Source organism: Pantherophis guttatus, chromosome 7 (genome assembly GCF_059756535.1).
Source record: "Pantherophis guttatus breed Tessera chromosome 7, ASM5975653v1, whole genome shotgun sequence".
NCBI lineage: Eukaryota > Metazoa > Chordata > Lepidosauria > Squamata > Colubridae > Pantherophis > Pantherophis guttatus.
In genome coordinates this window covers 19,220,629-19,248,221 of record NC_142069.1, presented here as the reverse complement: position 1 = coordinate 19,248,221, position 27,593 = coordinate 19,220,629, and the positions used below count along the sequence as shown (strand labels likewise).

Sequence of the window (27,593 nt, the reverse complement as noted above, 5' to 3'; positions counted from 1 at the left end):
AAATAAACCCATCCCGACCGCTTAATTTATTTATATAAAACTTAACCCTACACCTCAAGAAGCCTCTAAGAAATACTTCAATACAATTACAATAAAGCTCAACTTCCAGACCCTAGTACCCCTGGAAGGCTGCCCATGCTAATCACAACTGCAATAGCCATAAATGCATTTTTTTTACAATTTTTGCACACCTCCCAGTCTGGCTGGGAGTTTGGGCGGCATATACATTTAAGTGTATGAGAATTAACAACCACCACCCCTCCAACCCGTTGCAAGACTCGCACTGGCCGGCCAATATTTCCTTCCCTCTCAAACACCCCCCACCCCCAGATCAGGAAGGAAACAACCATCTCTCCAGCACCCGCATACTGAAACGCTCCGCTCCCCCCCCCTCCCCGGCTGGAGGGCTCCCCCAAGGGCATCTGTTCGCCTCCAGCACGGGCGGAGGTCACCCCTGGCTCAGGCCCCGCTTGCCTGCCTGCCTGCTTGCCTGCCTGCCTTACCTGCGTCCCGACCACCACGATCTGCGGCAACTGGATGATATCGGCGCCCACCGTGTTGAAGACGTCCTGCAGCTTGTTAATGACCGGAATCAGCGCCTCCATGGCGGCGGCCGGCGGGAAAGAAGGGCGCGGACGGTCCCGCAGAGCAGCAATGAATGGACGGGCAAGGAAGAGAGAGAGAGAGAGAGAGGAGGAGAAGGCGCCAGGGAAGGGCGCTCGCTCCGCCACCTTCCCCGGCCGCCGATACAGACACACACACACACACACACACACGAGCGCGCGCACGCTCCCTTCCCCCCCCCCTCCGACCCAACAGGCCCTGCGCGCGCTTCTCCCGTCTCCAGATGGGAGCCGGCGTGGGCGCAAAGCATGACGGGTATTGTAGTAAGGGTCCTTCCTGGGGGCGGAAAAAACTGCCGGAGATTTGTCACGTGCAGGAGCGCTTTAGGGTGTGTATGTCTTTTATCCATCTCGCTTGGGGTTAGTTAGTTAGTTAGTTAGTTCCCTGGATGTACTTATTTGAAATGAAGGGCGAGGTCGGTCAGGGAGTTTGTCTACCTGAGGAATAATGTTTTCAGAGTTCTTTGGTTTTTGGCTTTGCTTTCTGTAACTACTTCGGCTTTAGTTTTAAAAAAAAAATAATAATTGTAAAATAAGTGTATTCTAATATTTTTGCTGGTGTATTTTCAAAATCGAAACATCCAAGCGTCAAAATGGGACGTTTAAATGTTTTTACTGGGTATTTCCCCCAAGCCAGAAAAATTACCTTATTTTTAGAAGATAAAGAGTTCTTTATTGGACTTTATAAGTGTGATGGACACACAAGGAATTTGTCTTAGGTGCATATGCTCTCAGTGTACATACATTCGTCAAGAATCATAAGGTACACTTAATGATAGTCATAGGCAGAGGTGAAATCCAGCAGCTTCTGGAGAACCGGTAGCGGAAATTTTGAGTAGTTCGGAGAACTGGCAAATGCCACCTCTGGCTGGCCCCAGAGTGGGGTGGGAATGGAAATTTTGCAATATCCTTCCCCCAGGAGTGGGGTGGGAATGGAGATTTTGCAGTATCCTTCCCCTGCCACGCCCACCAAGCCACACCCACAAAACCGGTAGTAAAAAAATTTGGAATTCACCACTGGTCATAGAGTACAAATAAGCAATCAAATCATATTAGGAAACAGTCGATATAAATCATAAGGATACAAGCAACAAGGTTACAGTCATACAGTCATAAGTGGGAGGAGATGGGTGATAGGAACGATGAGAAGATTAATAGTAGTGCAGCCTTAGTGAATAGTTTGACAGTATTGAGGGAATTTATTTGTTTAGCAGAGTGATGGCGTTTGGGAAAAAACTGTTCTTGTGTCTAGTTGTTCTGGTGTGCGGTGCTCTATTTTCCCTAGACCTATCGCTTGAATAGTACAAATTTGAATAATTTGAATTTATGAGCTTCATTAATCCCATTAATCATGATCTACCTGTATTGAAGATTTACAGTGCATTCAGAAAGTATGAAACACATGACAGCCCTGAAGAAGCTTCTTGGATGAGAAGCGAAACGTCTTCAAAGAAAAACCAGAAAGTCCAGTTGCCTCTTGAAGAAGCACCTTTGGGGCAACCATGACCTCTGGATGACTGAGAATCTCCATAGACATGAAAGCCCCCTTAGAGTTTGTTCCTCACAGTCTGAGAGTCCTTCAGGTGCTTTTTTGCAAACTCTAAGGGGGCTTTCATGTGTTTTGCACAGAGGAGTGGCTTCCATCTAACCCCGTCATGGCGAACCTATGGCACGCGTGCCCGAAGTGGCATGTGGAGCCATGTCGCTTGGCATACGTGGCGTAGCATGTTCCTCTTCCGGGCTTATGTGTACATGACGATCAGCTGGCCTTCTTGTGTGCGGCAGTGCCGGAAACTGGAAAAGCTGGTCTTCCATTTTCTGCGTGAGCATGCTCACCAGCCAGCTGATTGTCATGTGCACATGAGCGCCAGAAACCTGGACGACTAGCTGGCCAGTGCACATAACGTGCGCCGGAAACCAGAAGTTCATTTTCAGGTGCGCGCATGAGCCTTGGGCAGCTCCTCTTCCAGGTCGCAGCCCTGACAAGCACTTCCCATAAGAAGGTGGGACAAGGCAGGATAATAAGTCACATCATTCAATAAACATTTCAGTAATAATCTAACAATTTGTTCTATTGGTCTCTAGCCATCCGTATTCCTAAACCTTGGCTAATGAATGCTCCAGGAGTTATCTAATGCACATTCTATTTGCTCCAGGCCGTCTCTACTCCTAACTTTTAGCTTAGCTATGCAGGATATCTAACTCTTTGTTACTGTTATCAGTCCTCTAATCACCTAGAATTGCTACAAATGTTACCCATGCATATTCTCTGTGAATAAGCATATTCTTTGTTCTTGCCAGACGGACTCCACAATTACAGGCTTCCCAAGTTCCTTTCAAGTTAGGCCATAACCTTGCTTTGTTTTAGCAGCCAGCCCATCAGATTAATGAGGGGGAAAAAATGAATTTCAACAACTATAGAATCAGGCTGCAGCACAACAAAATTGACAAAAGTGAAAGGGGTATGACTACTTTATGAATGCACTGTATGCTTTTCAGCACTTGAAGCTGTAGTCCCGCTTATAAATTTCCTGAAGTCACATCAAGGGTAGGCTCCTGGGAGTTCGGAAGGGTTCGGGCGATCCTCTAGCCAGAGACCGCCAGGGTTCAGCGAACCCCCAAATGCCATCCCTGGCTGGCCACGCCCACCCCGCCCCTCCCAGGAGTCTCCACACGGCCCGTTCATCATTCCAGGTAAATGCAGGGGTCGTGTGGAAGGTCTGGGATGGCAAAAAAAGGGCCTATTGGAGATTCCAGAAGTCCAGAAACGGGTCTGTTTCTGGCCTCCGGAGGATCTCCGGACCCCGGGAGAAGCTATTTTCAACCTCCCGGAAGCTCAAAAGCTTCTGGAGCATTGGGAGGGCAAAAACCAGGCCTCCCAGAAGTTCCAGAAGTCTGGAAACGGGCCTGTTTCCGGCCTCCGGATCCCGGGGGAAGCAGTTTTCGCCTTCCCGGAGGCTTGAGGAAAGCCTCTGGAGCCTGGGGAGGGCGAAAAACATCCTCCCCCACCATGGTGCAGGTGGCCAACCAGGCCACGCCCACCATGGCCACGCCCACCCAGCAATGGGGCAGCAAATCCGTTGCTAAAGGATCTGAAGCCCACCCCTGAGTCACATATAGTACTTGATGTATCAGAGCTACATTCCAAACAGCTGAGCCACTGCTTGAGATCTCCACAGATATTTCAGTTGTACTTGCTATGCTGGATGAGTTTCAACAACTGTTCCATGTCGTCATATGTTACTTTCATGTGCACAGCATAGCCAAAAGTTCCTGAAGGGGTCTACTGTGTAAAAACAGACAATTTATATAAAAAGGAACATGATAGGTTAAATTACAGGTTGCTTTTGTGATTGGCAGCCAAAAATCTGTAAGATATACCGTATTTTCCGGCGTATAAGACGACTGGGCATATAAGACGACCCCCGACTTTTCCTGTTAAAATATAGGATTTGGGCTATACTCGTGTATAAGACTACCCCTCTTCCAACACACACCAAATAAAAATTAAAAAACATCAGCTGGCTCACCCACAATGTAAAAGCAGCTGTGCTAGACTCAAAATGGCCCCTGCAACAAGCAGGAACCTCACACAGCCACAAAAAGCCCAAAAAAAACAACTTTGACACTTTACACACACACAACACAACACAACTGGCTGACCCACAATGTAAAAGCAGCTGTGCTAGACCCAAAATGGCCCTTGCAACAAGCAGGAACCTCACACAGCCACAAAAAGCCCCAAAAAACAACTTTCACACTTTACACACACAAAATTCCACATACAGCTTTGTGAGATTTTGTGTGTTTGTGTAGTTAGAGTGAAACACTACAGAAACACACTAAATCTCAGAAAGCTGCACAAATATTATTTTATTTTATTTTTATTTTTATATGAAAACTAAATTTAAAACTTCCTAAACTTTAAATGGCTAGGTCTAAAAAAGAACAACTAAAAAAAACCCCAATTAACTATTTTTTTTAAAGATCCCAAAGGGGAAAAAAACTTACCCAATAGAACAGGGGTCTCCAACCTTGACGACTTTAAGACTTTGTAGACTTCAACGCCCAGAATTCCTCAGCCAGCTTTGCTTTGCTGGCTGAAGAATTCTGGGAGTTGAAGTCCACAACTCCCTGCCTGCTTGATTGCAGGCAGGGAGTGGCTTGCTGATGGATTCAGGCAAGCGAAGCAAGGCAAGCATTGTGACTAGCAGCTAAGGTAAGCAAGCTGGAGGGGGAAAACTTTTTCCTTTTACATGGCTCTGGCGATCCCTGCTGCGTTGCCTGATTAGCAGATCGTCAGAGCCATTTAAGGCTCGTCAGAGCCTTTCGGGCTGGTCTGCCTGGTTACAGGAGAACGACACCCGGCGTATAAGACGACCCCCGACTTTTGAGAAGATTTTCATGTGTTAAAAAGTCGTCTTATACGCCGGAAAATACGGTACCCAAAAGTGTTCAGGTAGCAAAATCTTTATCGTCCAATTATATTATAAAGACGGGGAAAAGGAGTCCAAAGAAAATTATCAAGGAAGATGATGATTTCATATTATAGTTTGACAACTAAATGGTCAAATCTAGATTGGAATGTTGAGGGAGACTGTAATCATTCAAAGCAGGGTTTACCGACTCCTGTGATACCAGTAAGGTTATAAAATTAATCAAAAGAAAGAGAAATGGCAACAAATCCCCCACGTTAAAAAATAAAATCATTCATACTCTCTGTGAACTATTCCTCTACAGTTCCCACTGAAATGAAGAAAAACTAAGTAGCAATCTTTATATTATGGTAACAACTTGATAATAAGAACTCATAAGAATTGTATTTATGTTATTAAAAAGAGAAAGCTGTTTTGTTCTTGCTGCAACACTATCCCAAAATCTGCAGTACAATTAATTTTATGGCTTCATTTATTTTTATGGACCATTTGAAAGCAATGGCAAACTGCTTATTGCTGCTAAGAACACTACAAGGAACCTTTAAAAGGAACTTTTTCTATTTTATTAGATTCCTCTGTTTTAAAAAAATTAGAAACATAAAAGAAGTTTGATAACTGAATATCCCCAAAAGAAATATTCTCATAGAAATTTCTTTCACCAAATAATTGAGAGGGATTAACTTACACAAATTTCATAACTGGATTGTGATCACTTTCAAAAGCATTTTAAGAGCCTGGGTGGCGCAGTGGTTAGAATGCAGTGCTGCAGGCTACTTCTGCTGACTGCCAGCTGCCTGCAATTTTGGCAGTTCAAATCCCACCAGGCTCAAGGTTGACTCGCCTTCCGTCCTTCTGAGGTAGGGAAAATGAGGACCCAAGTTGTTGGGGACAATAGGCTGACTCCATAAAGTGCTTAGAGAGGCCTGTAAAGCACTCTAAAGCAGTATATAAGTCTGATGCTATTATTTCTCTGCCAAGGCAGGATTTTCCTTAGCCATAGCATCTATTGAATTACCAGACTGCTGTCCCCCCCAAAAGGTACTCATCACCTGGTTTCAAAGTTCTGACAGCTGGGCATCGCCCCCCTTGCAGTCACAGGACAGTGTTTTGGATGTTCAGCCACTGGCCACATTTACAATTGTTTGCAGTGTCCTGTGGTTATGTGACTGCAATTTCCGATGATTTTGCCAAAAGTTGCGGCAATAACTGGTCCATAGCAAACAGTGGGTTTGCTTAATAACTGCCACATTCATGTTATGACTGCTGTATTCACTTAATGACCGCAATGAAAAAAAGTTGCAAAATTGGGTCAGTCAGATGATGACCCGCTTTATGACAGTCACAACTTGTAACCATAATTGCTAGGCTCAACTATGGTCATAAGTCAAGGACTACCTGTATCATGGCTGAACCATCACTGAATTAGCACGGATCAGAACTGAGTATCTTACTGAAAGTGTAAGGAAGCAACTTAACCCTAGAGATATTATTTCTTTGCCAATTAAATATCTGCAGTTTCCTAAAACAAATTTATGTAAACTTAAAATATTTAATGATAAATAAAAGTATTATATTGTAATAAAATAATCAAAATTTACAAAAGCAAAGCAAGCTGAATATTGTAGCATAATAGTTTTAAATCATATTCGATGAAAAAAGTTGTAGTTCACAAATATATGCCTATTAATAAAATATGTAGGTACAGCTTCCCTGATACAATGTCTATAATAGTTTTATCTGGCTGGCCATAAGTAAATTTTAAAATATGAAGTAGACTTTAACTTCAGTAGGATAGGCGGCATTTTAGACCCAAAGGTTTAACTGGGTTTGTGTTTACACAACACCCCAATCCTTATATTCTGGTTTACAAACTGATCGACTAGGTTCACACAACATACTTAATTGCAAATTACATTTGTGTTTGCCATGTGTAAACTTATCCATAGAAAATAGTTCCTGTATTTCCCACAAACTTTCACAGTGAATTCTGACACCAATGGACGCATGGACAAAACTTGTGACACTATGCTTTCCCAGTGTTGCTGATTAAATTTAAAGATGTGGGTATTTCTCAGAAGGACCAAAATTTTTGGTCTACACAGGCAAGCCCTAATAGAGAAGTTGAAAGAAACATAATAGGCATTTGAACAGGAAATAAAACATTTAGTGTAATGAATGGAGAGGAACCTCGTTCTAAAAAATTCAGGCCCAAAAGAGTTAAAGGAAAGCCAAACTTTAAACCTGCTAATCTAAGTCCTGTACAGAAACAACCCTGGAAAGCCTCCTATTAAATTGCTAATCAAGAGCAAAGAAACTTCTTTAACACAGCTTTTAAAAAGGGAGGAGAACTCAATAGATACAAACTTAAAGTGAAACGCTCCAAACTCGATTGCAGAAAATATGACTTCAGCAACAGAGTGGTCAATGCCTGGAATGCACTACCTGACTCTGTGGTTTCATCTTAAAACCCCCAAAATTTTAACCTAAGACTGTCCACTGTTGACCTCACCCCATTCCTAAGAGGTCTGTAAGGGGTGTGCATAAGAGCACCAGCGTGCCTACCACTCCTGACCTAATGTTTCCTCTACTTGTATCTATTTTATGTATTCAATTAATGCTTATAATTATATAAATTACCTAATACGTTCTTGACAAATAAATAAAATAAAGAAAGAAAATTAAATAAAAAAAATAAAAAATAAAATAAAATAATAAAATAAAATAAAATAAAATTTGCATCCTTGTGTCCCTCTATGTCCCAGGAGGAGCACCTATTTATCTGCTACTTCTAAAGTCAGTTAAGCGGGGAACTGAAATTGAGGTTGCAAGAAACCAATAACAAAGGTGAGGATTAGGTTCTTGATATTTTCAGAGAAATGGCCTGCATTTTGGCCTTTTAGCTTTTCTTGGTCTGTATATTCTTGTCTGGAGGAACAGTCACTGAGGTAAACCCTGCGGGCATCAATCTTTTATTTGCCTTTCTCTTTAACATTCAGTTCTGGTACCGTTCCAGAACCTTGATCCGCATAATAAAATCTTACATTTCTTATTGAGCCAGCCCTCTCATGCCAATAGGGAATTTGGCTTTCATCATACGTCTTAGCTGCCATGCCTAAAAGTACGGATAGAAAACAGAGCAGTAGAAGGCTAAATCAGGGCAGAGAAGACATTCTCTAGAAGAAAGCAGATGGTGGATTATTTACCAATTAGCCTAGCTGCCTAGCATAGTAGCAGCAATTCTTCTTCCCACTTTGTATCCAGAAACTGAAGGCAATGATCCCAGCACTCTTTCATTCAGTTATTTCCTCACCACATCCCTGTGAGGTAGGCTGGGATAAAACTAACTGGCCAAAAATTGCTGTGTAACTTCCAGGGCTGGACTTGGATTATTCCTCCAGTCCTTGTACAGCACCCCAATTGCTTCATCATACGGGCTCTTGGGAGTTGCAGACGGTGGAGGAAGGTTGTGGGGAGAGGATGTAGGGACCCCGCTTATTGGAGCCTGCGACCCCTGCCCCCAACATCCCTCTGCTTTCCAAGTGCAAATGAGTATTGCAATTAGCAATTCTCCTGAGAAGAGTTTGATTTGAGAGTAAGTTACACAAAAAGACAAATCACTCCTGTGCTTTTAAAAGTCATGATAGTTTAATTACTGACATTCAAAGAAGGCAGGGTTTCTGTTTACACGTACTTCCCTTTTAAAAACAGGAATAAAGTCAGCCAGAACATAAAAAGGAAGAATCTACCAGATTCTTCTCATTTGGGATTCAGTAGTATTGAGGGGAGGTTGTGCAGAAGTTGAGTGTCTGGAAGGTAAGTGGTTTGCCAAGCCTATTTATGTGGCTGTCGAGATCCCCCTTGGCTGGAGCTCCACAATCTAACACGGGAGCATTTTTGGTTTCGTTTCAAGCTCTCACTGGGCATAACAGAAAGCTATGCAAGGGAAAACATTGTAAGCGTGACTTCCTATGCCGAAGCCCTTTCTGTTGCATCCAGGACAGGCTTTTGAATGGGTATGTATATAATTTGAGATGGTTTGCAGTGAATTGTTCATTCACTTCTGGGCTGTAAATATTTTAATTGTTTATGGTATTATAATACATTGGGTTTCTTTGCATATCATGTTATTTCCATTTATGCTTAATATTAGATACAGAATACATAAAGTCACTGACAACTTTTTGGAATAATTTAATAGACTTTTAGGAGATATGGTGACATTGGGCTTGGGATGCTGCTAAGAGAATGTTTTGAAAAACCTGAATGTAATATTATCCTGATATTAACGACTGGATTCAAGAGATGTTTAATTTATTTAGTTCAAAAAGGAAATGTTATCTGTTGGTCAAAAAAGGATGTAGTATGTTTTCCTTTTGCATAGATTTCATGACTTTTTACAATAATTGAGTATTACCATTTTTTTTCTTTAATTTCAATACTTTTAAATATTTAATGGATATGTGATATGTATTGATAGTTTGTAATTCCTTTTAGTTGTTTTTTTCTGTTTATTTTCATATATATATATATATATATATATATATATATTATACACACACACATATATATACATATATATTATACATTATACATCATATTATGTTATACTATGTGTGTGTATGTGTGTGTGTGTGTATATATATATATATATATATATATATATATATATATATATATATATATATACATACAACTGATGAGGGTTTATAAATCCGAAATAGATCTATCTTAGTCTCCTTAGTCTCCCAAGGGCAGCAGAGTGCTTGCTGCTGCCTGAAGAAAAAAAGCCTAGAAACCAGTGGATTGGGATTTCACTGAACTAGGGCTGCCTAAAAATCTTGGTTTACGTAGGAAGAACCTGGCTAAAGAGAAATACATACATGTATGTATGTATGTATGTATGTATATGTATATGTATATATGTATGTATATGCAGTTGTGCTCATAAGTTTACATATCCTGGCAGAATTTATGATTTCTTGGCCATTTTTCAGAGAATATGAATGATAACACAAACACTTTTCTTTCACTCATGGTTAGTGTTTGGCTGAGACCATTTATTATCAATCAACCATGTTTACTCTTTTTCAATCATAATGACAATTGTGCGCAAAGCGTGTGCACGAAGCGAACCGGTGGTAACACCGGTTGGAACCCACCACTTCCATGGGGGGTGGGATGGAGGGAATAAGAGCATAGCTGTTAACTCAGTGCTCTGAAGTACGTCCACTTGTTAAAACAAAAATAGAGCAATGTGGAAGAGAATATTCTGGGAGAGCAACTTATTACATTGCCTTTTAATTAAAGCCATACCCACCATTATAACTGTTCTGTTGAATGGTCACCCAAATATACTTTCAAATTTCCAGAGTTAGCTCCATTATATATGATGTATAACTGATAATGTTGATATATAAAGAATGCTTTTGGTTTTCTGTTGAATAGCTCATGGATTCTTTCCCTGTCAGTCCCCAAAACCTTTAAAATTGACTCCTAAAGCATTGATAACACAAGGCAACACAAGAAACTCTTCGACTTACAACCACAATTGAAGCCAACATTTCTGTTGCTAAGCGAAACACTTGTTAAGTGAGTTTTGCTCCATTTTACAACCTTTCCTGCCACAGTTGTTAAGTGAATCACTGCAGCTGTTAAGTTAGTAACAGGGTTGTGAAGTGTATCTGGCTTTCCCATTAACTTTGCTCGTCAGAAAGTTGCAAAAGGCGATCAGTTGACCACGGGACATTACAACCAACATATAAATATGAGCTACCGGTAGTTGCCAAGCGGTTGAGTTTTGATCCCGTGACCACAGGATGCTGCAATGGTCATAAGTGTGTGAAATGGTCACAAGTTGCTTTTTTCAGTGCTGTTTTAACTTTGAATGGTCACGAACGAACTACTGTAAGTCAAAGGCTGCCTGTACAGAAAGTGGAAAAATATAGGCATGAAAGTGTAATTTAGTAAATTAAAATAAAGTGGAACTAGATGGTAAGATTTTCAAAACCAGCAAACCAAATACTTTATCCAAATAATAGGATATTTTTTGTAAAGGTTACTCCACCTTCAAGAACTGGTTTCTAACAGTTCTAGACCGTCTTGTCTATAGCCGTGATGGTGAACCTATGGCACGCGTGCCACAGATGGCATGCAGAGCCATCTCTGGGGGCACGCGAGCTGACGCCCAGGTCAGCTCCACCGTGCATGCCTGCCGCCTCCCACTGGCCAGCTTATTTTCGGCCCTCTGCATGTGGGGGGGTTGCACGTGCATGCGTGGGGGAAGGATGGAGGTTGCGGTGCCCCCCCCCGGTGCCCCATTTTGGGTCCCAGGAGACTTCAGGGAGGCCTGCTAGCACCAAAGCGAGGCGTGGGGTGTGTGGCGCCCCCCCCCCCCCCCGTTTTGGTGCTAGCAGGCCTCCCTAAAGCCTCCTGGGATCCAAAATGAGGCGTGAGGGGGTGCGGCATGCCCCCCGATTTTTGGTCCCAGGAAGCTTCAGGGAGGCCTGTTAGCACCAAAATGGGGGTCACGTGCGTATGCACGGGGGCGTGGGGGGGACACATGTGCATGCACAGGGAGTGGGGGAGCACGGGGGAGTCACATGTGCATGCACAGGGGGCGGGTCTGCGGGGTATTGCATTATGGGTATTGGCACGTGTGTGTGTGCTGTTGCGCGTGCGTGTGTGCTTGCTTTTGGCACATGAGGAAAAAAAGGTTCGCTATCACTGGTCTACAGTATGGTGTTTTCCAGCTGGAGTTTAATTTCTATTGTCACTAGCCAGAATTTGACAACTTATGGGGAGGTGGTCCAGCTAACTAAAAGGAAACTAGACTGGGGTTGATCAATAGTTACACAGGTAGCTGCAAAGAATGAACTCCCACCTGTATTGTTCACCTTGTCTTCACTGTATTTTTAATTCTTTAGTTCTCTTGTACGTTTGATTAAACTGTTGCCTTCTCCTTATCCCTGTCAAATCTCTTCCCTTCTTCTGTTTTTTTTTAAATGACCTTGATTGTGCCCTTCCGCATGCCACAGGGTTTATAAAATGGAAAATGGTTTTTTTTTTCAGCAAGAGGTGGGCAGACAAATTAATTTAGAAGATTGGGCTGAATTGGTTTGCATGCCTTCATTATTATTTTCCTTTCTTTTTTTTTTTTATCATAGTTCAGGTTTTCTAAACGCGAACCAATGGACCTGCGTGATTATCAGTGGGAGGTGATTGGGCCTGCTTTGGAAGGAAAGAATATAATCATATGGCTGCCAACAGGAGCTGGAAAGACCCGAGCGGCTGTCTACGTTTGCAAGAAGCACTTGGAGAGTCAAGATAAGAACAAGGTGGTTGTGTTAGTCAACACAGTAAGTACCAGTAGATAGAGGGTGGTGGAAGATCGTTTTCCAAAATCCATGGCTTCTTGGATTACAAACATCTTAGAGACGAAACACTTTGGACCTCAAAATTCTCACCAGGCTCAAGGTTGACTCAGCCTTCCATCAGGGTGGATTTGATTTAAATCGAGTTGATTTAAATCACAATTTAAATCATGATTTAAATCACTAGTAAAAAGGCTTGATTTAAATCAACTCGATTTAAATCATAATTTTTAAAGAGCAACTGTCATCTCTGCTACTCCTTTGACCCACTGTTGACTCACCGATAGTCCCAGTGTTGCAGAATATACAGCTTCATGCTACATAACTAAGCTCCATTTCATGCTGAATAAACTAAATTATTTATGTATCTTAAATAGAAAACTATCTTACGATAGATTTTTACTCCAAAAGTTTTTTATTAAAATAAATTCGATAAAAATCAAAAAAATCTGATTTAAATAAAAAAATCCGATTTAAATCAAAAAAATCTGATTGTTTTGATTTTTTAAAAAAAATCATTGATTTTTATCCACCCTGCCTTCCATCCTTTTGAGGTAAGTAAAATGAGGACCCGGTTTGTGGGGGCAATAAGCTGACTTTGCATAAAATAGAACACCGCTCAGGGCCCCCCCAAAAGCCCTACTAAGCAGGTATATACAAAAGTATGAAGGCTATTGCTTAATGCATTGTAAGCCGCCCTGAGTCTCCGGAGAAGGGCGACATATATAAATCGAACTAATAAATAAATAAATAAATAAATAAATAAATAAATAAATAAATAAATAAATAAATAAATAAACAAGTACAACACCTCTGTTAATTTTAAAAGCACCCCCTTTTCCAGGTTTCTGAACAAGTTAAAACAAAGGAACAGGGTTTTTTTTGTCTTCAGGCACACGTACGTCTGAAGAAAAGGAGTTGCTTTAACAGAAAAGAGTTGTGCTCTTTCCAGTTCAAAAACGCCTCTTCCCAAATATTTTGGAAACGTACACAGCCTAATGGTGTCTGTTTTATCCCCTGGAAAATATTTCACTACAGCACCTTTGTCCTGGCAGGTACCTCTAGTCGACCAACATCTGAAGAATGAGTTCAGTTTCTTACAAAGTCAATTCCAAATTACATCTATTTGTGGTGATAGTATCCAGAAGCTATTCTTCTCAGATATGGTAAAGAGCCACGACCTGATAATCTGCACAGCCCAAATCCTGTATAATGCCCTCAGCAACCAAGAAGAAGAAATGCATGTGGAACTGACTGGTGAGTAGTCAGTGGTAGGGTAAGGGTAAGGGTATTGTGATGCACAGAGATATAATGTCTGCCATAGCCTGGAGTTCGATCCTGATGGGGCCCAAGGTTGACTTAGCCTTCCAACCTTCTGAGGCCGGTAAAATGAAGATCCAGATTGTTGAGGGCATATGCTGACATTTTATAGCAGCCAGAGAGTGCTACAAAGCACAATGGCGCAATATGTAAGTCTTAAGTGCTATTGATATTGATGTAATGTGACTCATTCTAACAGTTTTGCTCATTGTTTTGATCAAAATATATTTAATCAGAATTATTTAATCACTTAATATAACAACCTATCAAAATATGCTCTTGTTTTGTAATTGCATAATAATTAAATACAAGCTCTCACACAATCTATACTCGGCATTCTACTGAATCATTTTTAAGACCTATCTACTCTAGAGACATGAACTTTTTGTATCTGGACTACAAATAGCAATCAAGTTATAAGGAGCTGCCCCAGATTCCTGTTCCACAACCAGATCACTTTATTTCTTGGAATACAGGTGGTCCTCAATTTACGACTACAGTTGAGCCCAGAATTTCCATTGTTAAGCAAGACAGTTGTCGAGTGAGTTTTGCCCATTTTGCAACCTTTCTTGCCACCGTTGAATCGCCACAGTTGTTAAATTGCTAACGTGGTTGTTAAGTGAATCTGGCTTTCCCATTGACTTTGCTTGTCAGAAGATTGCAAAAAGACAACCCAGCCGTCATAAATATGAACCTGTTGCCAAGCATCCGAATTTTGATCATGTGACTACAGAGACGCTGCAACAGGTCTTAAGTGTGAAAAACGATCATAAGTCACTTTTTTCAGTGCCGCTGTAACTTTGAATAGATATTAAATGAATGGTTGTAAGTTGAAGACTCCCTGTACGTAGAAAGAGCTTCTATTTATTAGAGCCTATAGAAAAAAGTGTTCTGGAAGGAGTAAGACCATGTTGTGGCCCGTCAGCGGCCTGTGCAGATTGTAGCTGATTCTGACAGCGAGGAGGCTGGTGTGGTACGCCAGCAGCCTGTGCAGCTGGCACTTGAGTCAGACAATGCGGGGGCTGGAGAAGATGTGGTGCCAGAGGCAAAGATTCAGCCAGGGCCTTCAGAACCTCCAGAAGCTCCTTTAAGTGAAGAGGAAGAAGAGGAGGAGCCTCTTCTTTATGCACGGGCGCGCAGAGCTGCCAAAAGGCAGGAGTGGCTCCTCAGGAGGAGGTCTCCTCGAGAGTAAGGCTTGGGGCTAATTGGCCACTCCCTTAGCCTATTTAAGGAGGAACGCCAACTGAAGCAAGTTGTAGGGAATAACTTTAGTTCATTCTCCAAGCAGGTTATAGCAGATTCACAGTAGACCATTACTGGAACAGTCACAGTCTCTTCAGGGAAGGGGAGCAGCAGCATACAGTAATAATAATCCAGTTTTAGCTGTGAATCCCCCATTCAAGCTCACGGTTGTCTCTATTGTCCCAAAGGTGTTTTTTTTTTAAAGAGGCAACTGAACTTCTTGGTTTTTCTTTGAAGACATTTCGCTTCTCATCCAAGAAGCTTCTTCAGCTCTGATTAGATGGTGGGGAATGGAAGGATTTATACTCCTTGCAGACAGCTGGTCCTTTGCATTCTTTTAGTGAGTCGTTAAGGTCACCTGGAGGTTTATCTGTGTCATCAGGGTCACCTGAGTAACAATAACAGAGTTGGAAGGGACCTTGGAGGTCATCTAGTCCAACCCCCTGCTCACGCAGGAGACCTACACTAGGGATTCGAACTGCCGAACTGCCAACCTTTCTGATCGACAAGTTCAGTGTCATAGCCACTGAGCCACCTGGTGCAATTGAGTGTGGAAACTTCTTGGAACTGTTAAAAGGACTCTGTTGTAGATTGGAGATAGATGATGTCGTTGAGAGAAGGCTGTTCAGTTTTGACATAGATGGCTTCTTTGACCCCACTTTCAAACCAGCTGTCCAAAATGTGGACTTCGCTGTCTTCAAAAGAGTGGCCTTTGTCTTTTAAATGCAGATGGACTGCTGAATCTAGTCCTGATGCGTTTGTTCTCCTGTATTGTGCCATGCGTTTATGAAGTGGTTGTTTTGTTTCCCCAATGTACAGATCTGCACATGGCTCACTGCATATACCACGTTGCTCAGTTTGTGTCTAGGTGTTTTATCTTGTGGTTGTTTTGTATCATCTCTATTGTCTCCTTTGAACATTGCCCTTTGATCACTGATAGAGCAATTGGAACATCCAGAAATTAGCAGATCTTCCTTCTGAGAGCAGGGAAAGAAGATCCAAGTTCGAAACCGCTTTTGTGGAATCTTCCACAATCTTGGGGGATAATTCTTCACTATCAAAGTCCTAGTATTAAAGAAAATGGAGGTGAATCATATTTGAATATCACAATTTTTGGAGACCCCTAGCAAAGAATGAAACACAAATTACATTTCAATTTAGCCACATTTCAGGTCGCACTCTTCACTGAGAACTCTGTGACCAGTAACTGACCTACCGGTAATTTTTCTGGGAAGTAAGATGGATAATGAAGTAAATGGAAAGGGATTCCTTTCCATGGTTAGCAAAGTTTGATCAAGAATAATTGGGAACGGAATCTCTCCATTTCCCCTTCCATGTTACATTGTATGTCTACTCTTCTCTAAATCCAATTGCCAAGTGGCTTTTTAGAGTTAGTACTATAACCGAAAAGTTACACCACACACTTGCAAAGCTCTGTTATGCCTAGTGACATCTCCGTGGACTTTGGTTTTTGCTAAAAAAAACAAAACCAAGAACTGGTTTTAACTGGAGCCCCAGCCAAGGGGGAATTTCGACAGCCACAATCCACTTGCAATAGAGACATTCTGCCTCTTGACAATCCTCCCAATGTTATAGAATCCCAAATGTGAAGAAACTAATACAGCGGCCCCAAACTTTTTGAGCACCAGGAACCGGTTCCATAGAGACAGGTTTTTCCACAGACCAGAGGGGGCATGGTTTCACATGCTGCCTGCATCTCATGGATGGGGGCTTCACTTGTTTGTGTGGCCCGGTTCCTAGCATGCCGTGGCCTGGTACCAGTCCACGGACCAGGGGTTGGGGACCCCTAAATTCTAATTCTGCTGTAGCTAGGAAGCCAGCTGGGTTACTTTGGGCCAGAGGTGGGTTTCAGCAGGTTCTGAGCAGTTCTGGAGAACCGGTAATGGATATTTTGACTAGTTCGGAGAACCGGTAAATACCACCTCTGAGTGGCCCTGCCCCCATCTATTCTCTGCCTCCCGAGTCCGAGCTGATCGGGAGGAAATGGGGATTTTGCAGTATCCTTCCCCTGGAGTGGGGTGGGAATGGAGATTTTACAGTATCCTTCCCCTGCCACACCCGCCAAGCCACGCCCACCAAGCCATGCCATGCCCACCAAGCCACGGCCACAGAACCAGTAGTAAAAAATTTTGAAACCCACCACTGCTTTGGGCCTGTTACTTTCTTTTAGCCCTAGAAAGAAGGGACTATAAGAAACCACTTCAGAAAATATTGCCAAGAAAAATGCAGGGACTAATATGGCTATTTCCTGACATTAGCATGAGTGGGGTGTGTGTGCACATGCACACACACGTGTCCCTGCCAGCCACTCACCCAGCCCGGTGGCCAACAGACCACGGTCCAGTAGTGGGCTGCAGCCCACAGGTTGGGGACCCCTAATATAGACACAATATAGCATTTGACAGTTTTTTCCAAGGCTTTCATTGCTATTCTACCAAATACTAGTCTATGCTTTATTTCCTGACTATTGGTGCTTTACTGCTGATAATCAGTCCTAAAAGGCAGAAGCTATCTCCCTCTTCACTATCAATTACAAGACTAGTTGCTGTTCCAGTTGTCATTAATTTGGCCTTCTTTGTGTTTTAGTCCCAGTTTTTTTCACTGTGTTCCTTGACTTTCATTACTAAAGCTTCCAGATCATTTCCATTTTCAGCTATTAAACTGTGTTGGGTACAGCATAAGCACAAGTTGTTGTTTTCGTCCAATTTTAAAACCATACTCTTCCAATCCAGCTTTTCAGGAACCGTAACAGAGTTGGAAGGGACGTTGGAGGTCATCTAATCCAACCCCCGGCTCACGCAGGAGACCTGTACTAGGGATTCGAACTGCCGAACTGCCTACTTTTCTGATCGACAAGCTCAGTGTCGTAGCCAATTGCATATTTAGCATACAGTTTGATCCTAAGTGGATCAGGGGTGGGTTCTTCTCACCTTTACTACCGGTTTGCAACAGGGCCGTGCGCATGCGCAGAAGCGTTCTGATGATGTCGGGGTCGGTGGGTGGAGCCTCCCTCCGGTTTTACTACTGGTTCTATAGAACCGGTCCGAACCGAGGGCAACCCATCACTGAGGTGGATCCAGAGTTTGATCCTGGGTAGAGCAGATATTTCTCTCTCTGGGCACGATGAGAATATATCTGCTGAATATAACTTCGCATTGGCGACACGAAGGGCATCCGGCCAGTAAACACTCAGATCCATTCAGTTGCCCAGACTCCACCAACACAAGGGATAATGGGGTAAATAAAAGGAGATGATATTCAGCATACAGTTTGAATAAATAGGACAGATTATAAAGCCTTGTCCCACTTCTTGCTGCCAAGAAGGTACCACAAAGATTGTGGCTTCCTAACCGATGTTTAGGTTTCACATAAGCACAAAGAGATAACAATAGCAATAGCACTTAGACTTATATAGTTCTTCGTAGTGCTTTACAGAACTTTCCGAGTTTGTTCTCGGATTACTGTTTTTCTAAACCCTGTTCATCGATTAATATGATTGACACATCCAAAGGCCTTTCTACAATCAATGGAGGACATAATGACATATTTCTGATTTTTCCCAATTATCCAGCGTGTGTGTCAGCATTAATATCTTTTGATATTCTAAAACCAGCTTGAATATGTGGTACGGGTAGTCCTCAACGTACGACCACAATTGAGCCCAAAATGTTAAGTGAAAAAATTGCTAAGTGAACTTATTCCATTTCACAAAGTTTCTTGCCTCATTTGAATGAATCACTGCCGTTGTTAAATTAGTAGCATGATTGTTAAATGAATCTGGGTTCTCTGTTGACTTTGCTTGTCTCAAAATGACTCCTGAACCCTGCAGCTGTCAGAAATACGAGTCAGTTGTCAATCATCTGAATGTAAAACATGTTACCATGGGGATGCTGCAATGGTCATAAGCATGAAAAATGGTCATTATTTTCAGTGCTGTTGTAACTTCAAATGGTCACTAAATGAACTGTTGTAAGTCGAGGACTATCTGTATCTTCCTTTCCATGTTGGGCTTTAATCTGCCATTGAAATAAACAATGCATCAAAACCACCATTTGAAGATCTCCAAGCAGTGGATTTTGTCTGCTGCAGGCCAAATTTATACCTCGTCACCTCTCGCCTTGACTACTGCAACGCTCTCTACATGGGGCTCCCCTTGAAGAGCACCCGGAGGCTCCAACTGGTCCAGAATGCAGCAGCGCGGGTAGTGATGGGAGCAGCATGGCGCTCCCATGTAACACCGCTCCTGCGCAAGCTGCACTGGCTCCCAGTGGTCTTCCGGGTGCGCTTCAAGGTGTTGGTTATCACCTTTAAAGCGCTCCATGGCATTGGGCCTAGCTATCTTCGAGACCGCCTGCTGCTACCGACGACCTCCCATCGACCCGTGCGCTCCCACAGAGAGGGCCTCCTCAGGGTGCCATCAGCCAATCAATGTAGGCTGGTGACTCCCAGGGGGAGAGCCTTCTCTGTGGGGGCACCTACCCTCTGGAATCAGTTGCCCCCAGAGATAAGGAGAATCCAAGACCTTAGTGCCTTCTGCCATGCCCTTAAAACCCACTTTTTCCAGCAAGCTGGGCTGGCTTAAGAAGAAATTTTAAATGTTTTAATTGGTTTGTATTTTTAATTTTGGGCCAAATTTATATATATATTAATTGTTTTTAATATTTGTATTTCATGTTTTTTAATTCTGGCTGTACACCGCCCTGAGTCCTCAGGGAGAAGGGCGGTATATAAATTTAAAAATAAATAAATAAATAAATAAATAAATAAATAAATAAATAAATAAATAAATAAATACCTTAATATGCACTATCAACACAAATTATGTAAAGGTGATCCTCAACTTAAGACCACAATTGCGTCAATTTTTTTGTTACTAAGTGAAACAGTTGGTAGGTGAGTTTTGTCCCATTTTATGACTTTTCTTGCCCCAGTTTTTAAGTGAATTACTGCATTTGTTAAATTGGTAACATGGTTATTAAGTGAATCTGACTTAATCTGACTTCCACATTGACTTGCTTATTAGAAGGTCACAAAAGGCAATTACATGACCCTGGGATACTGCAACCGTCATAGATTTGAGTCAATTGCTAAGCATCTGAATTTTGATCAGGTGACCATAAGGATGCTGCAACGGTCATCAATGTGAAAAATGGTCATAAATCACTTTTTTCAGTGCCGCTGTAACTTTGAACGGTCACTAAATGAACTGTTGTATGTCAGGGACTACCTGTACTCTCCAATTCAGCAGATATTCCTGAATAACGACATTTCCTTCCCACAGGCAGTCTATTAAAAGAAGAATGCACTATAATTAGCATAAAAGCTGATTTATCACTTTCTATATCTTGTGCAGATTTCTCTCTGTTGGTGATTGACGAGTGTCACCACACTCACAAAGGAACTGTTTATAACAAGATTATGGAGAACTACTTGGACCGCAAGCTGAAAGGCCAACAGGATTTACCTCAGATTTTGGGACTCACAGCCTCTCTAGGTACTGGAAGTTCAAATACCTTGGAAGCAGCTAAGGCCCACATTCTGGAGGTGAGTCTGACAGAAGACAGTCGGCTCAAGTTTGGTGGCATTCTGGGTTCCTCTCTTTTTTTCCCGTATAGTCATAAGTTTGGAAGTTGCTTTGCATTGCAAACACAGTTCTCTTTCATACTGATAGTGGGATTTTCAAAGAGCAAACCATGTTTCTCTGAAAATAAGACCTATCCAGAAAATAAACCCTAGCCTGTTTTTTTTACACGTGTGCCTAATATAAGCCCTACCCCAAAAATAAGCCCTAGTGAAGGTGGATAGTCGTGGCCAGCAAAGGCGGTGAGCGTGCATGGGCCGACAGTGTGGCAACAACCGCAGCCCATGCACCACATTACCTGTGCAAGCAGCAGGAGCAGAGCAGAGGCAAGAGGGGGGAGGCAGGCAGGTGATCTGGATGTGCCACACAAGCTGTGGGAAAGCCAAGCGTTGGTGGGCTGGAGCAGTGGGTTGCCGCAGGAGGCTCATCTTGATGTCTCTTGGCTTGCCTGCAGTCTGCGCTGCGCATCGGGATCCCCTGCCTTCAGCTCCGCATGTCGGGAACAGAGGCAGGAGGGGAGCAGAGGCAGGAGGAGGAGGCAGGTGATCTGGATGCGCCACACAGGCTGTGGGAAAGCCAAGCGTTGGTGGCAGAGGCAGGAGGGAGCAGAAGCAGGAGGGGGAAGCAGGTGATCTGGATGCGCCACACAGGCTGCAGGAAAGCCAAGTGTTGGTGGGCTGGAGCAGCGGGTTGCCGCGGGAGGCTCATCTTCATGTCTCTTGGCTTGCCTGCAGTCTGCGCTGCGCATCGGGATCCCCTGCCTTCAGCTCCGCATGTCGGGATCACCTGCTTTCCACTCCGTGTCTTATGCTCTGCGCAGCCTCAGAGTGCGCCAAGGGACCGGCAGGCTGCAGCTGCTGCCAGATACCATTGGTCCCAGCATGCTTGACGGCTCTTGTGTGTGCGTGCCGAGAGGGTGGTGCGCCCAGCCGGACTGATCACTCTGAAATCATGTTTCCCCCCCAAAATAAGCCCTAGTGCTTATTTTGGGGCCCAAAAGAAAATAAGACAGGGTCTTATAAAAACCTGAATCCTTGTCATCTCCAGTTAAGACATATCAAGTGCTTTCCCTGGGAAAAAGAAGATAAGGATCCAGGACAACTCTTCCTCACTGGCTGCTCCTGCTCTTTGAAATATTTAAACCTCCAAAATAAGGAATGCCTCCAACAACTTGGCTTCAAGAAGCATCCTGAGCATTTGGTTGCTGATGGTACTTGGGCACTTTACTTTACTTTACTTTACTTTACTTTACTTTACTTTACTTTACTTTACTTTACTTTACTTTACTTTACTTTACTTTACTTTACTTTACTTTACTTTACTTTATTGTCATTACACATGGTACAATGAAATTAAATGCCGTCTTCAGTGTACATTATAACTATAAAAATAAAAAGACAAACATACATCCTTTACATTCTATATAATTGAAATTGAAAACCCAACATTGCACTATACCGTAGAATTCAATATGGTTATTGCCCTGGGATAGAAGCTGTTTTTCAACCTATTTGTCCTTGTTTTTATTGACCTGTACCGTCTGCCAGATGGTAATAGTTCAAAAAAAAGGGTGCCCAGGATGAGATGCATCTTTAAGAATGTTTTGAACTTTCTTAAGGCAGCGGGAGCTATAAAGCTCTTCCAAAGAGGGGAAAGGGTAAGCAATGATCCTCTGGGCAATGACGTTGACCCTCTGGATTGCTGCCTTATCTGCCACCATGCAATTGGCAAACGATACACAGATGCAGTAAATTAAAATACTCTCTATGGTGCAGCGGTAGAAGGTCACCAGCAGTTTTTCATTCAGTTGTTGTTTCCTGAGAAGTCTCAGGAAGTCTAATCTCTGCTGGGCCCTTTTGACCAGTGCTGCAATGTGAGTGTCCCAGGTCAGGTCCTCTTTTATGATAACACCCAGAAATTTAAAACTGGCCACTTGCTCCACTCGGTCTCCATTGATAAGCAAGGGCTGGATGTCTGATCTATTAATTAGATTAATTAGTTTAATTATATAATTCAGATTGGTTGGGATATCGGTTGTTTTTATTGATAAGGATTACTACTGTCAATCACTTCAAGTCCTTGTGAACCGGGCAGCTTATAATTCACTGCATGTATAAATACACAGGCAAATTTGTTTTTGACTCCTTCAACCACCCCATCACTTAAAGGCATTCCAACTGGCATTTAAGACCAATTGGCTTAGGCCTATTTCCTGAAGTAGTCACACAGCTGTGATCATTCTTTCCAGATCTGTGCTAACCTGGATGCTGAAAGAATTATGTCAACACATAAACAGAATCTGGATGATCATGTCCCATGTCCCAAGAAACAGTACGATCTGGCGGAACCAAGGTTGCAGGTAAGATCACCAGGAATCTGTTGGAAAAAAAACTAATGAGCAGTGTAGATGAGAAGGTTAACATTTCCTCCCACCCCACTTTTCTCCTTTTATCATCTCCAGGACCCATTTGGAGAAAAGCTCAGGGAGATAATGACCCAGATTTATACTTACCTAAATGTACCTGACATTACTGCAAACTTTGGTACCAAGGTCTTTGAGCAGCAAATTGTGGCGCTTGAAATGAAAGGTGAGAATCCCACAGGAGGCTTTGTAATACAGGTAGTCCTCGACTTAACAACAGTTCATTTAGTGACTGTGCGAAGTTACAATGGCACTGAAAAAAGTGACTTATGAGCAGTTCTCAGATGACCATTGCAGCATTCCCATGGTCATGTGATCAAAATTTGGATGCTTGGCAACTGACTCATATTTATGGTGGTTGCAGTGCCCTGGAGTCATGTGATCACTTTTTGCAACATTCTGACAAGCAGAGTCAATAGGGAAGCCAGATTCACTTAACAACCGTGTGATTCAACTGTAGATTCACTTAACAACTCTGGCAAGAAAACTCACTTAACAAATGTCTCAGTAACAGAAATTTTGGGCTGAACTGTGGTTGCAGGTTGGGGACTACCTGAATACATGGATTTGGAAGAAATTTATTTATTTATTATTTATTTATTTATTTATTTTTATATGCCGCCCTTCTCTGGAGACTCAGGGCGGCTTACAATGCGTTAAGCAATAGCCTTCATACTTTTGTATATTTTATACAAAGTCAACTTATTGCCCCCACAAACCGGGTCCTCATTTTACCCACCTTAGAAAGGATGGAAGGCTGAGTCGACCTTGAGCCTGGTGAGAATTGAACTCGCAGTAATTGCAGGCAGCTGGATGTTAAATGCTGCCTTAGTAGGAGGCATTAGCCTCCTACGCCACTCAGGCTCAGAAATGTTCAGAGACAGATTGAATATCTTCTTGATTTTTTTCCCATCTCCAGCCCTATGTTAGTTGTACTACCTAGAATACATGTGTGTCAACCATCCAATTAGCGAACCCAAAATAAGGAAACGCTCTTGAGAAAATTGACTTCCCAAAAGTAAAACTGTATTGGATACACCATGTTGGTGCTAAAGAAACAAAACCAGCTCTGGTTTCCCGCACAAATGCTTGCCCAGTGAAACAATACTTTCTCCTTCTCCCCACCCTGGATAATCACATTTTCCAATTATGAGATGTTCTTTTGTTACGGGAACAGTCCATCTGAACAAGCACCTGCGGTGGTGACCTTGATAGCTGCCATGCTCTCAAGATCTCTGCATACATTCTCCACATTTCCATTTCCCTCCCCCCCCGTTCACTGGCCAGTTGAAAAGCATTAAGGTTTGAAAGAAGCAAATGGATTCAATCTTCACGATGTGAGTACAAGCTTACAGAAGATAAATTAGCTATGGCTTCTTTGGATGTGTTATTCCCCACCCCTGGCTAATGTGCTGCAATGAACTACAAGCTGCAGAGAAGAAATTACAGCCTCATCTACTCAACTTTTAAACTAGAAACCTTATTTTTTTATTTATTATTATTTATTTATTTATTTATTATTTATTATTATTATTATTAGTTTTACCAACTCTACTTAGATAAGAATGTTCTGTTTTACATATGCAGAACAAGTGAAGAGGTTATAGATGAGATGGACTGAAACAGATCAATGGAAAGATAATGTGACAGACCTTTATCATGACATTTGCTCTCTTTGTGGTATTAAGGAGCAAAAGAATGTTGCCAAAAAACCCGGGTTTGTGCCCTGCACCTTCGGAAATACAATGACGCCCTGCTGACCAATGAAACTGTGCGCATGATTGATGCCTTCAATATGCTGGATGAGTTTTACCACGTAGAACGTGCTACTAAGAAATTAACACAGAAAAGCGAACAATATCTTTTCCAGCTCTTCGATGGTAAGTGTCTGTCAGTAATGGAAATGCTAGAGAAAGAGAAGGGATGGGGGAGTCTCACATTGGTGGAGGTGATGGTGTCGGGTTCTTTTTTTGATTCAGAGTGAATTCCTAGATATCCATTTGTCCCTAACGTGATAAATAACAACATGGTTGCCAAAAAATTCATAGAATTATAGAACTAGAAGGTTTTAATTCAGGTTTTAATTTTAATTCAACCTGCCATGTATTTTGAAAGCCAGGAATGTCTACAGAGTAGTCTGGCTGCCAGCAATTACTAGTTCATTTAAGTTTAGTTTTAGGTTTAGTTTTAGGCTTAGGCTTAGGTTTGGTTTTTAGGTTTTTAGATTTTTAGATTTTTAGGTTTTGTTCACACTGTTGCACTATCCAGGATGCATCATGAAAGGGCAAACTAGCTTCACACACACCCCCAATTTATAGATAGGTGGATAGATAGGTAGGTAGGTAGGTAGGTAGGTAGGTAGATAGATAGATAGATAGATAGATAGATAGATAGATAGATAGACAGACAGACAGACAGACAGACAGACAGACAGACAGACAGACAGACAGACATATACACACACAAAATGCATGGTAGGTTGAATTAAAATTAATTTTAATTTTAAAATTAATGTTTAATGTTTAAAATTAAACACTTATTCTCTCCCCTGGCTCAAGCTGATAAAGGGAGGAAAACCTGTGGCTCAGAGGTGAACACAACTGCCTAATATGCAGGCAGCCCAAATTTGAATCTGAATAAGGGTATGGCTAGCTGATGAGAGCTAAATAGCTTGAAATAGATCTATACTAGTCTCCCTTTATTTCTTTATCAGCAAATATAAATTTAGAATAAAATGGTTTGTCGTGAATGCGACTGCTTGAGGGCTCCTGGATTAGAGATGAAAGGCAAAAGGATCCTCAGGCTGTGCCTTCTGTTTTGAAGAGACCAGAAGAGGAGAGGAGAGGAGAGGAGAGGAGAGGAGAGGAGAGGAGAGGAGAGGAGAGGAGAGGAGAGGAGAGGAGAGGAGAGGAGAGGAATGGAATGGAATGGAATGGAATGGAATGGAATGGAATGGAATGGAATGGAATAGCTGGAAGAGATCTTGGAGGTCTTCTAGTCCAACCCCCTGCTTAGGCAGGAAACCCTATACCACTGTAGGTTACTCTACACCAAGTGGTTATCCAACATCTTCTTAAAAACTTCCAGCGTTGGGAGCATTCACAACTTCTGGAGGCAAGTTGTTCCACAGATTCATTGTTCTAACTGTCAGGAAATTTCTTCTTAGTTCTAAATTGCTTGTTTCCTTGATTAGTTTCCACCCATTGCTTCCTGTCCTGCCCTCAGGTGCTTTGGAGAATAGCTTGACTCCCTCTTCTTTGTGGCAGCCCCTGAGATATTGGAACACTTTAACAGGGTTATCAAAGATGAAATCTTTGAAGGCAAATCTAGAAATAAGAGCATCTTCCACAACTTGTGGACTTCCAGATACACTAAACATGATAGTTGGAAGTATTAGGCACTGTAAACCGTGTTGGAGAAGTTAAATAAAATAAGAATGAACAACAATGGAAAGACAAGACATAGGAGAAGGATAAATGCAGGTCACGCAACTAAAAACTCAAAGGAATTTTTCAGTGCTGGAACTGCCTGCATTTTAATTATGGGTAGTCCTTGGCTTACAACCATTTGTTTAGTGGCTGTTCCAAGTTAAAAGGGCACTGGAAAAAGTAACTTATGACTGGTCTGTCATAGCATCCCCACTGTCATGTAATCAAAATTCAGTCTCTTGGCAACTGGCATGTATTTACAACGGTGGCAGTGTTCTGGGGTCATGTGATCCCCATTTGTGATCTTTCCAGCCAGCTTCCAATAAGATTGATTCTTCTCAATGGGAGAAGCCGGATTCATTTTAATGACCACATGATTCACTTATCACCTACAGTAATTCACTTAAGAACTGTGGCAGAAAGGTCATAACATGGGATACGCAACACAGCCACCTTGCTTAGCACCTTCTGGTTCCAATTGTGTTTGTAAGTCAAAGTCTCCCTGTAATGGCTATTACTGTGATATAATCTACCGCACTCTATATTAGTGTTAGGTTATGTTTTTTCTTGTCGTTGTTCGTGTGATTTTGATTTTCTTATTCACTGCTACCTACGTTAATCTTTTGGGTTAAATGCTAACCAAGATACAGGATCAAGAAGTATTATAGATACACGTCAGATTCAGGGATGATTCCCTTGCTGCTCATCCTTATTTGAGACCACACCATGCTTTTGGTTTATAGAGAACAGGTTGTCTCTCTTGGGCCTTGCTAAAGACAGTCGCTACGAGAATCCCAAACTTGGCAAGCTGCAACAAGTCCTGCAAGACCAGTTCCAAGAACTGAAGAGCTCACGGGGCATTGTGTTTACCTGGACACGCCAGAGTGCCTATTCACTACATGAGTGGGTCCTGGGTAACCAGGCTTTGTGTGCACTTGGGATCAAGTCTGATGTTCTAACTGGGGCTGGTTCCAGCAGTCAGACGAAACACATGACGCAGGTAAGTCTACAAAAAATGTGGAAAAGCCTCCATCCCTGTGCTGGGGAACCTATGGCATGCGTGCCAGGGGTGGCACACAGCCCCCTCTCTGTGGGCATGTGAGCCATCGCCCCAGTTCAGCTCTGCTGTGCATGCACATATGCCTCCTGC

General features: G+C 42.4%; 2 protein-coding genes across 9 annotated transcripts in view; one reads left to right on the top strand and one right to left on the bottom strand.

The window, feature by feature from the left end:
- DNM1L (dynamin 1L) overlaps positions 1-878 on the bottom strand; it is a 49,137-nt gene extending 48,259 nt beyond the window's left edge. The window contains exon 1 of one of the 4 annotated variants that reach the window (XM_034403552.3): positions 504-878. In XM_034403552.3, the coding sequence (XP_034259443.2) occupies positions 504-605 (102 nt within the window). In that variant the 5' untranslated portion in view covers positions 606-878. The remainder of the gene's footprint in view (positions 1-503) is intronic. The other 3 variants (XM_034403554.3, XM_034403553.3, XM_034403551.3) reach the window with 3 other exon arrangements.
- DHX58 (DExH-box helicase 58) overlaps positions 809-27,593 on the top strand; it is a 36,569-nt gene continuing 9,784 nt past the window's right edge. The window contains exons 1-8 of one of the 5 annotated variants that reach the window (XM_034403694.2): positions 809-952; positions 12,223-12,414; positions 13,485-13,686; positions 20,366-20,556; positions 22,842-22,952; positions 23,055-23,181; positions 24,704-24,895; positions 27,187-27,443. In XM_034403694.2, the coding sequence (XP_034259585.2) occupies positions 848-952; positions 12,223-12,414; positions 13,485-13,686; positions 20,366-20,556; positions 22,842-22,952; positions 23,055-23,181; positions 24,704-24,895; positions 27,187-27,443 (1,377 nt within the window). In that variant the 5' untranslated portion in view covers positions 809-847. Of the gene's footprint in view, positions 953-7,821; positions 7,904-8,972; positions 9,073-12,222; positions 12,415-13,484; positions 13,687-20,365; positions 20,557-22,841; positions 22,953-23,054; positions 23,182-24,703; positions 24,896-27,186; positions 27,444-27,593 lie in introns of those variants that run through there. The other 4 variants (XM_087873100.1, XM_034403695.3, XM_060694502.2 and 1 more) reach the window with 4 other exon arrangements.